Source organism: Siniperca chuatsi, linkage group LG13, assembly GCF_020085105.1.
Source record: "Siniperca chuatsi isolate FFG_IHB_CAS linkage group LG13, ASM2008510v1, whole genome shotgun sequence".
NCBI lineage: Eukaryota > Metazoa > Chordata > Actinopteri > Centrarchiformes > Sinipercidae > Siniperca > Siniperca chuatsi.
The window spans coordinates 4,086,772-4,103,076 of NC_058054.1; the positions used below are offsets into that span (position 1 = coordinate 4,086,772).

General features: G+C 38.6%; 1 protein-coding gene across 3 annotated transcripts in view; it reads right to left on the reverse strand.

The window, feature by feature from the left end:
• Positions 1–16,305, reverse strand: part of vipr2 (vasoactive intestinal peptide receptor 2) — a 67,457-nt gene extending 51,152 nt beyond the window's left edge. The window contains exons 1-3 of one of the 3 annotated variants that reach the window (XM_044219057.1): positions 16,247–16,305; positions 16,035–16,084; positions 14,725–14,827 (exon numbers count right to left, since the gene is read on the reverse strand). In XM_044219057.1, the coding sequence (XP_044074992.1) occupies positions 14,725–14,827; positions 16,035–16,084; positions 16,247–16,249 (156 nt within the window). In that variant the 5' untranslated portion in view covers positions 16,250–16,305. Of the gene's footprint in view, positions 1–4,182; positions 4,472–14,724; positions 14,828–14,940; positions 15,405–16,034; positions 16,085–16,246 lie in introns of those variants that run through there. The other 2 variants (XM_044219058.1, XM_044219059.1) reach the window with 2 other exon arrangements.

A 16,305-nucleotide genomic window follows, 5' to 3' on the forward strand; every position in this document is an offset into this window, starting at 1 on the left:
GAACCAGATATTTTCTATATTTTGTGTTGATGATTCAGCTGGGAGAGTTTCATGTCCATCCAAGCCCTGAAGTGCTCCAGCTGCCAATCACTTCATGCTCTATGCAGAAAATGAATCAGACTTCTACTTACAGGAACCCCGGACGCCCAAAATGACTCCTCCCACTTTGCAACTGTATTAATACATCTAAGGTTCATACAGAGTTTGAGTGTGGTGGCTGTTACAGCTCGTGCTCACAACCCATTTGTTCTTCAGTGTTTTTTTCCCCTCACACAAACCAAGAAACGTAAAGCCCATCACCTCCTCTAGACCAGAGAAACACTGAGAAACAGCAGATTTCAAAGCTTTCATATACTTATTATCCAAATTTTAGTTTGTAAATGTGTTGTATGCTGACCAGTGTTGTTTATGATGATGTTGCTGTGCTATATCATGTTAATTATTTGTGGCTCTTTAAAAGCTTCCTAGTAGCGTGTGATTTTACTTTTGTAAATGTGATTCTCACCATTTCTGCATTTTACTTTTTGAAAAAGAGCAGCGTGCACAGCTCCAAATGTTACACATTGTATCGGGTTAACGGTCGTAGCAAGGATCATGAAAAACAGATCACCCGCACTCAGATAAATACTCTACTTGTTTATTGTGGGCAAAAACCAAACGCGTTTCAGCTAGAGGCCATCTTCAGCGTAATCAAAGCAGTGGCAATTATATAAAACAGGTGGGGTTCAAACACCAATCAGCAAAGAGAATCTATAATTGCATGATAGGATCCATCTGTGAATGAACCGCCCAGGAGCGACCTCTCTTAAGGAGGCGTGACCGCAAACATCAGATTCAATAATGACTAGTGTAATGAATATATGAGACTGAAGGCCTAAGCCCAGAAATTCTCCCCTCAATGAAAACACATTTTTAGCAAATGTGCAGTAACACTGTTCTCTAGAAATCGCCAGCTACAGCTGATTCCAGGCATCCGGTGCCATTTGTTCTGCCAAATATCAGACAAAATCAACACAGATGACCTCGAGGCAGAACGCTGGCAGTGTAAAGGTTTGACGTCAGCCCCTCCTCTGCTTCTACTGTATACGCATTTCTAGTAACTGAGTTTGTGTTTAAAATCCACTGAGCTGAGTTGGATCTGGCTATCCTGCAGCCCATGTTCAGACAGATGAGCTTCATTTACCACTGTGGCCAGGAGCCTGTTCACACCTGAGTCCCTGCTGTACTCTGGTGCACTGGGGCTGCAGAAAACAAGCACAGACTGCAACATACACAGGGGCAAATTAAGGAAGACAGCCAGTACAGAGGCAAATATTGGCTTAACCTCTTCAACTCTTAATTATCACATTTTAATTATGTGTTAATTCTATGTAAGTCTATGGCAGTTGTTTGCAAAGTCAGGCTTTGCTGAGACTGGAGCTGTTCCTGCTGTTGCTCTGTTATCATGTGTTTATCTGTCCACCTATCTCTGTTTACACAAAGTATGTTGTTTAACCTCCCTCTTCTACACATATAAGTGGTGTTAGTGGTTGTCAAAGGAACAGGGTTTTACACTCGGAAAGAGCAAAGCCTTCACGAACGTGATATGCATGACTCCAGTCACTTTAGTCATATGAATCAGAGTTGTAAAATAAACTCTTATTTATGGCTGTAACTAATAATATTTCAAAAGTGGTTAAAATTTCACTTGTGTATTAATCTAATAATTTTGCCTATAAAATGCCAAAAAAAAGTGAAAGATATATTGCACGATATCACTGACAGAATAATGTGGAGCATCGAACTTGAGCACCAGCAAACGAGCCGGCCAGCCAGGGCCCACTGCACCAAAACCTCCACCTCTACAAAACCTCCAGCCAATCCTGATCAGGCGAAGAATATAACTTATTTATGATTCGTGCCTGTACAGTGTTGTGGATAAAGAGGTGATTCCCTGGTACTGGCGAGGGCGTTCTCCACTGCTGGAGACAAAATGTTACATAACAGCACAGAGCCTTGTTACTCCGAACACACACCAAAATCTGAAGACATTCGGCCAGTGATGGTGGTCAGTAAATTACACTTTCATTTCCTTATTGTTATATAGACAGTAATGACAAATTCTTGCAGTTAACTTTTTCAAATAAAAAAAGCTGCATCAGAAAGTGACCATCAAGACCAGCCAGCTTAACTGCCGTTCAGAGTCGATTCTGAATCAGCCCAATTGTGAGATTCACAAAGATTCCCACATATGTATTTTTATATAGTAAGTGTTCTGGAAATTTAGTGTATTAACTGTTTATAGATCAAAAGACTGTGTTTGCCCAATCCAGTGAATTTAATCACATAGATTCAATTAAAAAAAAAAACATTGATGTAAAAATCCTGTAAATCCAATATTGCCACGAAGCTCTCAATGATGGGGAGAACTAGCTCGGATAGCTACCTTGGTTTAAACAGCGAAGCAAAATGTCTATCATATCATGTATTATATTATCGCCTATTAGTGTAGTACTAAGTACTGTAGTATACAAGCATCTCGATGTACAGATCCAGGCTCTATTTCAAGTTTTGCTCATTTTGGGAAGAGCTTTGTTCATGTATCTAGCATTTACACCAAACTCCACTGACTTTATTGGGAATTTATTGTAAAAATAAAGGAACATCTGAATTTCGAAAAAGCATTTGGACAAGCAACAATGTTTTTGAATTACAGCCAAACCACACCAAACAATCCGGTTTGATATCAGTATCCATCCATCCTCCTGAGGTGCCCTTGAGCAAGAGACACTGAATCCCTGCCAGAGCATAAGTGGGCAAGAGAGAGAGGTTTTTGTGTACTTGGGGTGGCAGTGTTCATCAGTTAGATAATTAAACTCTCACATTTGTTTTGGGTGATGTGAACATTTTGACAGCCCAGTCTGCTTTTAGTCAAAGGAGGCTTATGGGAAGAGAGAGCAATGTTTATCCTGTGAGGTGGATCAACACGGGAAAAGGGCAGATCATGTGTGAGGGACTGAAAACAAAAGTGGGATAATAGCTGGAGGATGGCTCCACAAAAACAACCACCGGAGATTATTTCCACAAACTACCTTAATTAATCAAAAGACAACTGCCCTGATGTTTTTTCCCCTTCAGAAACAAATATATATATATCATTATCTATTAATCTGCCAATTATTTTCTCGATTAATGGATGAATCGCTTTGTCAGAAAATAATGGAAAACGTTTTCAGAGCCCAGGGAGATGCTTGCAGTTTGTTTTGCTTTTTGTCCGACCACCAGTCCACAGATATTTAATTTATGATCAAATAAGACAGAAAAAAAAGCAGCAAATCCTCTCATTCAAGAAGCCTGGAGTGGGGGAATGTTTGGCATTTTCACTTGGAACAACTAATCGAAAGCAGTTGCTGATTACATTTCTAATTGAATTCTAATTTACTGATAAAAAATTTCAGCTTCAGTAGGATTTTGATACAAAATAGCTGAAATAATTAGTCAATGATCAATTAATCATCAATATTCACTGGCTGCAGCTTCTCAAATGTGGTGGTTTTCTTAGTTTTCTATGACTAATAAGTTTCATCAGTGATTCATTGTTTAGTCCATAAAATGTGAAAAATGGCCAAGCTGTCATATTCAGCGTTCTTGTTTTGTCCAAACAACAATCCCAAACTTAAAGATATTTAGTGAAATTTAATATAAGACTGAGAAAAACAGCAAATTTTGAGCACCATTGCTTAAAAACTAACAGTCAATTGTTGTCACCTTGTGCTCTTGGGAAACTGTGACCTGACATTTTATAGTTAATCGAGAAGATTAGGCTAATGACTAATCGATAATGAAAGTAATTAGTTGCAGTCCGATAATTAATCATCACAGCTATAGGGCTCAGTCTTCATACTCTTCAGATTACACTGTAGGAATATTTACACTAAGACACCAGGAAACAAAATAACATACATGTAAAGACAACTCCACACGTCTATATTAGAATATTCTTAGCAATATAAGTGTTATGGTTCACCACTGGTAATGACAACAAGACCCATCAAGGTGTGCAGTGTAACCTAAATTAGAATCTGAGCCTCATATATTAATGCTTGAAAATACCATCAGTGTTATTTAGTTTGATATTTGAATATTTTGACAGAATAATTTTAGTCACAACATCGCTGTAAGTCCTGTAGGAAAAGGACTCACCGTGAGTGGACACGTCGAGAAACACAAGGTGACAAAGAGCAAACTTTTCATCTTTACTCCTCAGAAGAAGAAGCCAGTCAGCTGTCCTAACAGCACAAACTCAGGTTATAACAGGAGTCCGGACTTCATTTAAACTCCACTTTAGATTGTTTCATCCCGTTAACAGGATCTCAGTATTTTTTAATTCCATGAATGTGGGGGGAAAAAAGTATAAAAAGGGAAGAGAAAGCCAAAGCCGGTGATGTTTTATATCCACACTGGTGATTTGCACAGAGCTGAATGTGCAGAGAGATCAGTTACCCGCAGCTGCCTTTAACTGTCAAGTTCGCAATGATGGGCACATGCACTTCCGGTATCCAATTTCAAAATAAAATCTTCATTGAGCATTATTGTAATGTACAATCAATCCAGTATCCGATTTATAACAAATTTAGAATTATTTTATTAAATTTAGGAAGCATCAGATTTCAGCTTGCACAAAATGCAGCTGCCGCGGTTAAGAAATAGCTAAGTAGATTATTTGCATTGACTTCCTGTCTCTTTTAGAATTTATTTTTTAAATATTTCTATTTAAAAAAATTAAAAGGTTGAAGAAAGACCCGTTTTTCAGCAATAATTTAATATAATATAAACATTTGATATAACGAGTTAAAAAGACATTATGTTGCACTATAGTAAATCCAGTTATAATAAAGTTATTGTACTGTACTGTTTATTTAAAAGAGAGAACTCAAAAATATCAAATATTGGTCTTTGACCTGTCTTAAGAAACCGTTCCTTCATAGGTGACATGAAATTTTCAATGGATTCCTGTTGAGGATGACCCTGGCTATGACCATATAAATGTTCACATTCCACACTAAGGCCCTCACCTGTCATGAGGGCTCACAAGTAAAAATTCAATTATTTTAAATGGGGTATGCGATTCTGGAGAAATCCAATACCACAACGAATACCATGATATAGAGCGAACAACGACACAGCAAGTAATGCAACTAACATTAGCTATAGGTTGTGGGTTAGTAAACTGTCGCTACAGTTGCTGCTGCGAAGCTAACAGCCAGAGAGGACAAGACGGTTTCCCAGAGCCAGCACAGCAGCTCCAGACAGCGATACTCACAACTCTCCTGCTACTATAGCTAACATCACAACAACAGCATATCTTGGCAAACTAGAAAGTAAGCTGAATGTCCGTGGGCAAGTCATTTAACGTTACCTGACGCACAAATCATGGCTGGAATCATGTTGTGTGGCTCAGTCCGAGCCACTTTCTTTAATTCCTCATTTACAGAGCCAGGGCTGTGTACAGACACCAGAGGTTTTTTCAGCGCACACACTGAACGGACAGCTAGCAGACTGTGAGGAAATATTCGCTGAATTTGACAAAAAGACATGTATTGGATTAGAATCGCATACCCCACCTTTAAGGGGTCATACGCCCAAAAGGTTGGAAACGATTAACTTAGGTCATGGACCATTGCAGCATTAAATGTTAACAGTTAAGTCTGTGGCCTTGTTTTTATTAAAACTTTACTTTTTATTTTATTTATATCCTTATTTTCTGCTGTGTTTGCCACTATTAATTTGTCAAATTTTTCTAAATGTTCAAAATGTTACAATTTGTTGTAAAGCACTTTGAGCTGCAAAGATGTTTAACTCGCTTTCCAAGTCCAATCCAAACAGACGTAGTCAAAAAATCTAATCAGCTGGCCCGATTTGAAGGAAGTGAACTAAAATTAAAAGGTTTTCCTATTGTGTTTCTTCTTTCAAAAGTTACAATGTCTCACTTTAGTGGTAAAAACACCTTGACACTCTATAGATGCAACAACTATTGCTGTTAAAAGGAGAGAAATTAGGGGGGCGGGAAACTTTCTGACAGTTGGACTGAAGTACAAACTTAAACGATTCTTCTGTCATCCAAAGGTTTTAAAAAAATCGACTAGACTTTGGAAATTGCTTTGGGGGTAATCTCGCACCAGAATAATTGAGATTGACTGAGAGAGAAAAGGTTTTCAATAAAGTAAATCCATAGTACATGGAGAGTGGACAATGAACTGAGCAGACTCATTCCTGACTCATTCACACTAATATTTGTGCGCAGCCCCTGTCTTCCATTGTGTACCGTTGAATTTGTCTGAAAATACCAATAACTGTGCAACGATTAAATCATGTGACATTGTCCAATCCTCCACTGCGCTGCAGGGCCGTCGTCAATAACGTGGAACAGTTTGGACCTCAAACAATACAGTCCAATACAGGCAATGTTGCATTGAATTATGTCCTTCAGTACATCACAGTGAGGTGATAATTTGTCAGATTTCTACATGAACTGAACTCATGGCTGTATGGGTAATTGTCAGATTTTGTTGTCATTTGACAAGAGATCTCCCCAGAAAGCATCCATCCCCTCCTAGATGCATTTTCATAACAGTTTTGACCTCTGGCTCCAGTCCTTTCAGTCTGTAACTATGGTGTTGGGCTGGTGTTGTCAAAACATGACACACACACACACACACACACACACAGTCCTCATACCAAATGAACAAAATCATTGCCAACTGTTTGCCAAAAAAAAAAAAAAAAAGCTTGTCATATCAACTTAAAAGCATTAAAACAAAATGTCAATATTGCGTTCACAACTTGTTTCTGCTGCTCCCAAGAGGCCAAAAAATCAGTTATTTCAGGTTTAAGGTAGCTTAGTAGCTGTTCTGGAGCTTTCAATGATATCAAATGATATTCATCAACAGACGAACTGGTATAGTCTTTCAGTGTCGTTTGGGCTCTGCGCAGGCACCTCACCTCCCCGATACCACTGATGCTCGGTAGATGGTACCGATGATGTTCGGGCGGTTTTAATCACCCGCTGCAGAGCCCTCCTGTCCTGGGCAATTTGGCCTTCTTAAGTTTCCTTAAGAAATACAGCCGTTTCTGAGCTTTCTTTACCAGCGTGGAGATGTGAGATGACCACGTCACAATCTCTGTGGTGCTGATTCCCAGCAACCTAAAACTGTTCACCTGCTCCACCTCAGCTCCACTGATGTAGACAGGGGGGTGTATGTCTTTGCCTCCTTTTTCCCTAATGGATATTGAGGTGAGATTGTTTGGTCAGTGACTCATATGAATGTTTTCTGATCTGGCGCCCTTCCATCATATCATCATACTCAACAAGAAGATAAAATACAGTACGTTGTTTTTATAAAAGGACTGTGTGACTGTTACAAAAGCAATTAATGTGAGCATTTTCTGATCTGCCACCTCTGATCTGAAACTACTTGGTTAAGATGAGAGAAACATCATCGTCACGCTTAAAAAAACACAACACTGTGACTCTGGGTAGGAGATGGGATTCAAACTGCGGTCTTCAACCATCCACCCTGACCTCCTCCTGAAGACGCTGTGCAGCCCTATAATCTTCCTTATTCCTTTCTTATGCTACATCCCTTGTTTATTATCTTTTAAAATACTTTTCTAAAAAAAACTAAATTGGTTTTTGTTTACAATTGTAGTTAATAGGCCTGCAGTTCACAATTTATCCACTTCTTTAATTACCAATAAACTACTGATGGCTGCAGTCCAGGCAGCTTTTAATCCCCACCACACTTTTTCTGTCCAGACAATCAGAGCCAAACAGAGGCCCTGTGTAACATGTTTTCCCCACAATAGATGAAGGCTGAGCAGAACAATGGGGCTCTGGGTCGCACTAGGGTTTGTTTGTGTGACTCCAACTGCAAAGTCCAAACACTCCTTAATACCCCTTGATAATGCATAACCCGGAGCTTCCTATAATACCTGAACTTTCGAACAGATTTTTAAATTCTTCTCACTTTTTGGGTAGGAAATAGGAAACACACTGTAAACTACAACGATACTGCAGCTATAGTGAACATTTGTCTAATTTTCACAAGAGGATAAAACCAGTTTTGCACATATTTGTGGAAACAGCATCTAAGTTTTATCCCTCTCTCACAAGTGACTGGAGCAGGTCATAATGTGAAGAGGGGCAAGACATAAATTTCAACGAGCCCACACAGCATGTCCCATTAATGATCTGTCCCTTTGGGAGGGACCATCGTGCTGTTAAGTTGCCAATGTAAGCAGTGATTGTCACTATAGAGGTTACTTTTCATTCATGTTATTTCAACACCTGCTGAGTCAGTAAGTGTGTTTCCATCCACCTGTTTTTATGCGCATTTTAAATTTGTGCATTAAAAAAAAAGCCTGAGTGGAAATGCCAAAAACTCCATAAATATAAATAAATATCCCTAAAAAGTTTTTACACCTGGCTGAGGTGGAAAAGTTGGTGTGTCGATAAAAGCAAAATGCGATAAAGTGCAATGGACACAGACTTAATGAATAAATCATGACGTACGTGAAGCATGTGACTTAAACATCCACTGAAGCTTCCACTCAACTGGAGAGACAAAAAAATAGCAGCAGATAAAAACATCTCATCTGTGTGGAGCGATGAGGAGACTTTTAACAATCCTCAAATTAATACATGAAACAAACATAAATGTCATATTTCCATCATGTTTTCTAATTTGTTTTCCACCATTTGAGGTTTGACTGGCACTCTTTTAAAAAGACGCCATCTCTGTCAATTCAATTGGACTTTACTGGCATGGGACACAGATGTCAACATTGCCAAAGCATGTGTAAAACAAATATAAACAGAAGAATTGTGATATTACAATATATATACAGAAATGTCTCTGTCGCTATTCCCCAGACCCTTTCATTGCCATTTTCCATCCATCCACCAGATGCCCTCGGACTTTCCCGCCTTTCCCCATCACCCGACTGCCCCACCCATCTACACACCTGTTCCCACTTCCTCAAAACAATTTATTGCCGTCCCCTACCTGTCCACCACTTTTTCACAACACTTCCTCATTCACCTGCTCACCTGTTCTCACTTCCCTCATCAGTCATTCACTACATAGACCAGCCCAGAGTCTTTGCTCTTTTGTCACTTTGTCCTAGTTACTATGTTGTTGTCCTGCCTGCCTGAACATCCCTATAAGCTATTTTGGTCATTAAACCACTGATCTCATCCTGCTGTCTCGACTGTCTGAGCATTTCCTGAGCTGTGACAATCTTGTTGTGCCCTCTTCTTCTGTAACGGTTTCATGGCACCAGACAGGAGAATTTGTGCCACCAGCTGTTAATTTTGATGAACCATTTGATCATATTCGCGTAACGATAGTGGATGGAAACGTACATTCATTTGCATTTTGTTTTGCCTATTTTCTGGAAATTCTGTTAAAGTTTACACTATATTTGGATGGCTATTGGCAGCTCCTGCATACTTTCAGTGTTCATTACACATTATACAAAAGAGGAGGGTGTAGATAGCATTACCGGTCTCTCTGTCATGGGTCCAGTTGTGGTGATGGCAAATGACCAGAAGGTCAAAACTCACAGCAACGAGCAGAATCCTGTAACCTCAGCACTGTGTGTTACCCTGTGATTCGAATCATGACACGGAGTAACTAACATACGGAGTAACCGAGTAATGTGGGGAGTGCTCAAATCAGATCAGAGCAATAACTAACAATGTCAGTATCCCAGCTGGTTAATGGCCTGTGTGGCCATTGGAACTGAAGTGATATTAACTATTTTTAGTGCCTGCCTCTACAAATACTGGACCAATCAAATTACCAGTACCAACAATGTCAGTCCATCTTTTTGGTAATTACAATTTTGACCAAGTGAGTAAACAAGTTAAAAAAAACACCAAAGACATATATATTGATTTGTTTTTTGTAATTTCAGTTTGACTGAGAATGTTGTGAGACATTAGTGCTACATTCTTCTTTGTGTTTCCACTCCAGTGAGTCTTTCAGATTTCCAACTACAGTTTGAGATTATAGGAAGTGTGTCTTTGACCGTCAGTGAACTGCCTGATGAAATATATGTTACGTTATATGCAAAAATGTCCCTTCAAACCCCGAGATGAAACTTCTTGACTGGGGAATAGCACAGCAGACCTATACACACACACACACAGAAACAACCCTCTCTCAGTTATAAATGCACACACTCTCGGATGTGTACATGCTTTCTGTCTTGTACAGTAAACTCATGAAAGCAGAGCGAGGATGAAGTGGCACATATTTACATAAAGCCAGAGACCGTCAGCTGCGCTGGTGTGGGTGGAAGTATCAACACTACATTAAAATGCGCAGACAGAAAACGTAAGGCAGACGCTCTCCATCCAACTGCTTCAAGTGCTGTATGGCTTGTGTATAAATCCAAATTTAAACAGTGTGATGGAGTGAGCATACTCAGAACAGAATGTACCCATCCTGATCCAGACGAGGGAAAGAAAGTATCTCGTCTTAATTCGTTTTTCCCCGTTTTAATTTGCTCTCATTTCTTATTTGTTATATATGGTTTGTTTTTTCATGTCATGTAGCCAGTAAGTTGTTTTTTAATCCTATCTTCTTTGCAGGAAAAACGACCTGGGACCAAGGTGTGGTGGAAGAAATTAAATAACAGTTAAAGGTTGATAAATTTGCTCTTGTTTTTGTAAGGACATGGATGATTTGATTAAAACAGACTTGATCTGATAAAATCAGAGCTATTATTTAATAAAACAGGTTTGATGACCTTTTATCTCAACTGTCACTAATTAACATTCCAGTTTGCATTGGTGTCTTGCTGAGAGACAAACTGAGGAGTGAAAACTATTTATCATCAACATAAACATGACTTTAATAGTTATGTATGAACAGTGGTGCTTATATGCTGCAAACCACCACCTGTATACCACAGTATACAGGTCAGTGGCACGGCTGAGTCCATTTGTAATTCTGATTTTTTTTTTTTTTTTTTTTTAAAAGACATGTTAATTTTATTCTGCTTAACCTGGAAAATGAAAACAGTAAGATGAACGTAATCTACTAGACTTCATCTGCTGAGTGACACTACAAAATTAACACACACATTAAGACACTGCTGGGCCAAGCTTGTAAAAAATAAAAAAATATAAAGACTTGAGCTCATTTTCAAACACCACTTACAGATAGCCCACTTCAATAACTTCATGAGTCACAAACCATGGCCAGCAGTGTTCATCCTCTGGAACGTGTCTGTATTTGGTTGTATTTTCTGTTTTTGCATGTGTTTACTTAAGTTGCAGTGCGTTGAACTCAGGGCCCCCGTATAGCGCACTATACAGGATTCTAGGCAGGCAGGCAATATACTATTTCTATATTAGAAATAGTTTTGCAACTATTTCTAATCCCCCGAAACCATCAAGCACAGGACACACACACACAAGCTGGAAGTTTGAGTATGTTTGAAATCTCATATCCTTCAGGTTTGTTACTTTTATCAGTGATTCCTCCCAAAGCTCTTTTCTGCTGATTCAGCAAGAACCTTTTATGAAGTTCATGTGTTTGTCTATATAGAAACCTAGATATTTATATGACTCTGCATATTTCAGATTATGTGATCCAATTTAACAAATTAGTAAGTACTACAGGGAGACGAGGGATTCTTAACTGTTTATGTACACTTAATATATTGAATGACTAATGCATGCATAATACAGGGACATTTTACTGGCCATTTGAATGTGTAATCTGAAACACTTTGTTCACTTAAATTACAGTTGAAAACATCAGTTACCTCTACAGTAGTTGAGATATCCCACAACCCAATGGGGATGACTGGGGTTTCATTTGAGTCCACGTAACAGTTTTCACTGGAGCTGTTTCTTCAGTCAAAAACAGGAACAAATAAAACCTCTCATTGTCCAGAGTATCAGGGGACTTTGTTCCTGGAAAGAAATGTTGCTGTTGAGTTTGTTGTGTTGGGAACCACAACTTAGATTCCACCCCCCTCCCTTGTATTGGAGGGAGGGCAAAAATCTTTACGATGGAAGTTACAAGACCCTCTGCAAATAAAAAAAATAAAAATCAGTACATCATCCATGAGTAGATACCACTATTGGTAAGTATAAGATGTTTTGGTGATTTGGGTGTACAAACCCTGTAACCGAAGTTGATTTTAAATTTTGTCTCACCATCACATTAAACCCATGTTGGCTGAAAATCAGCACTGTAAGATGGTAGAATACGTTATTTACCCGTCCTGTACAAACTCCTATATTTCCTTCTTTGATATACTTTACATTTTGTTCACAAAGTGCTATTCTTACTTAGCTTTTGAGTCTGGATTACCATTTACTACAAATGTCTTTTGCTGTGTTTCACACAGCTATTATGAATAAATGTGAGCCCTCACAATACTGGACCGTGACACTGCAGCTCATCTAATGCAAATTATTTTAATCTGCTCAGAGGGAAAGTACTGATTGGCTTCCCTTAAGACGGACTAAATCTATCCAATCAGGACCTGGATCTGCTGTGATGATTTATCACTAACTGCCTAAGAAATGATGCACCGATTTAAACTGAACCACTCAAACTTTGTGAAGCATCTGACATGTGGCTACATGAAGAACAACAACTGAAATCCCACAATAGACTTTTATACGAGTTATATTTCAGACTTTATCACATACAGTGGTATGGAATATAACTCTTCAGGAGGAATTTTAAAGATGCCCATCATACCAAAAAAAAACAAAAAAACAAACTAGTATGTCTTAAGGTTACTTACCTCGGATGGTAAGACTTTGACCCTACAAACTGATGTACAGAATATCAAGCGTTTGTCACGAAAAAGCTGCTTTCACATTTCTCTGCAGAATGGGGAAAGTTTCTCTCTGCTTCCCTGAAATTTGTGTGCAAGATGTGATGTAAATGTGGGCCGATGTAAATTACACAAACTTCCAGCTCATGCATTTAGAAGAGAATATAGATATAACCAAATATATTTGCATATTTATTGAATTTTCAGCACAGAGGAAATAGATGTGCCTTTAAATGCCTTTTGCACTAGTTTTTTTTAAATGGAAATACCACACAAGCCAAAATAATCACCGCTGCAAACTCAAGTGGGATGAAAAACGTGACAGTTAACGTGAAACCCTGAAGAGGCTCCAGGGGGCATCCTCCTATGCTGAAAATTTAGCATATAAATAGGACTGAACGATGTGAAAAATAAAAAAACGATTTTGACAGATTGCGATATGAGTCACGATTTTAGTGAGCCCCCCCCCCAATTTAATTTGGGGGGGGGCTTTTGATTTTTGCTGGGGCCTGTACCGAACAAGCATGTTCCTGTCTTGAGAACATAATTTGTTGGCTGGGGCATCTCTATGGCACTACAATGGTATGTTTACCTTTATCAAAAAAAAAAATAAATAAATAAAAAAAACACAAGAACAACCTCTGCCAACTTAACCACTGAGTAGACACAGACTGCGTAATTCAATTTCATAATGTTTAAGTATCATTTATTCTTTCTTTGAGCCTGAACTAGGATTCCAACCCATGTACCTCTTTTACACTTTTCCTTCCTCGAAGGATAGCATCAGCTAATTCCTAATAAAGACATGTTTATCGTAAATGACGACACCGGAATTATGACTTATCATTCAGGAACAAAAAGGAAAAAGTAGTGAGACGTTGTTAGAGAGCCATAAAATCAGCAGTAGGTGGTGGTCAGGGTTGTTGGATGGGTCAACAAAACATTGGACTTAAAACTCACGAGACCTCTGTTAACTTCCCATTTCCTACTACCAGTCAACACTGGTTTCTTTTAACTTGACAACCATCGTTCCCTAACCAGGTCATTTTTGTGCCTAAACATAACCTTGTCACATTCATTTCAAAAGAGGACCCAAATGCAGGATTCTAGGCAGGCAGAAGACCAAAAGATGAGTTTATTACTCACTTAAAACGGCAACACAACTGAGAGCGGCTGAGAAGTCCAGGTAAGTAATCCAAAAAAGACGAACACAAATAAAATAACAGGAGGCCAACAAAGGTAAATCCACTCATTGCACAGGAAAAATCCAAGACTGCCGCTAAACCGGTGGGGACAAACACAGTCACATACTACAACAACGAGCTGACACTGAACAAAGGAAACACACAGACTTAATACACTCAGGTAGGGCGACAGCCAGACACAGGTGAAACCAAATGACACAGGTGAAAACAATGAAAGCAATCAAAGACAGTAAGCAAAACTACAAGACAAAAGAGGGCGGGAGAATATTACAAAATAAAACACGAAATAACAGGACAAAAACCCAAAACCATGACAAACCTAACCTTAACCATAGCTGTGTCCGATCAGAAACTGTTTTGTTTTTGCAACATTGATTTGTGACGGTTTTAAAAGGCCGATAGGGGCGTCAGATCACAAAATGCTTTTATGTTTCATTCTAGAGGGCAACGTATCTTGGCTTTTAATTTGGAGGACTTGTTGGACACATCATAAAGACAGAAGAAGTGGTCACAGTGCCGCCTGTGTGTGGGATTTTACATAAACAAACATGCATCGTACTCAATGTCTCGAGAAGCAAATTGCTCATGTCCCATAGGCAATGAGTTTGCACTTCCAATTGTTCAAAGTAGAGTATTTTTACAATTGTAAAATTAAATGTGTCTTTTCTTTTACCTGACCAGTCTGCAAACACATGTTCATTGCCTTGGTGCTGCTGCTTTGCATATTAGGAAGCACATTGTTCCGCCTCCTCATCCTCCCTCTGTCTGTCATTATCCTGCACAGTTTCAGAGAGGAGAGAAAACGAGAATAATGAGTTTAGCAGTGTTGTACAGTAGGCTGCATTTGTCCTACAAGATAATCCCTTATCATTATTTTTGTAATATTTACATTTCTTTATTTTGAGTTTGGTAAGGAATGTACTCATCCTAATGTCTCAGTTAACTTTGGTCTCTTGTGACGCGTTGCTCTTGACCCAAATTCAAACGGTCTTGCTATGATGCATCCAGTCATCAAAGCGCTTGTGGGCGTCGGACAGTGAGACCAGGACGACTCCAAGCTAATCCAATCAACCTACAGGAATTTCTTGAATAGCAAACAGTGGGCAAGTAAAGAAAAGTGGGCGCGGATGAAGATATGACATGTAAGGAAAGACTACAAAGACGTTTTCTTACAATTTCTTTAGCTAACAAGTTCATGTTATATTTACTACCACAGGCATTTTAGCTTGATTATCTTGTCCAGAGGGAATTACAGTGAGTGCAACAGGAGAAAAAACTTCACAGATCACCAACATTACAATCAGCAATAAGGTCAACTTAACAATTTACAAAATTCACAGTTCAGTTAAGCTGTAATACATTTAGCAAAAATAAAGAGAATGTGCTTTGGATTTCTGTTTGTTATAACATCCAAACTTCATACTTTTACATCTAATTTAAATAAATATTACTTAAGAATGAAACAATATGTTTTGTCTTTTGTTGTTACTGACTTATCTGACTACTTATCTTAGGTGCTTGCCTGAGCGTTTCCATGCTGACGCATCTTTTTCCTTTCTTTGTTATCTTTCTCTCTGTGTAGATCAAACAGAACATCTAACTTAAACCCATTATCTTCTGTTAATTCACTAAAGTTAATCTTATCTCACGTTTTTTCCTCTAAAAAAATAGAGTGGTTTCTGAGGAGCATAAGACAAAAAGGCTGTCAGGAGGAAGGACATAGCCGGGCCCCTGCATTAGCAAATATCAAGTGTGAGGTTTTCTGTTCTTTTTCATAATGTAAGTGTTTATTTATAAACATTACTACATTATATAATGTAGTGAGCAGCTTAACAATGAATTCAAAAGTGATTGTTAAAAATAATGATTTTGATTATTGTTCTGTACACTGCAAAGTTCATTTAAAAATGGTAAGCAATTGTTTTGAGCATAAAAACAGTACAACATAACAATAACTATTTCTTACAGTTAATTTTTACTTACTTTACGAGACTCCTTATTGCTGCTCCGCCATGCAGAAGGTATGCTACCACCTGTTTTAATAGAAAAATAGTTTTTACAGGAGTGTTTCACGAGTTCACTTTATATCAACCGTCACTGGACGGTGTCCCTTTTTTTCTCAGAATTGAATTCACTGTACAGATGTTCAGATTATACTCCACATCAGCTGGGATGCTTCAGTTTACAAACATTACCATGACATCTAGTGGGGAAATGCCCTCTGTGCACACCTGCTGATGGTCGACACACTGCT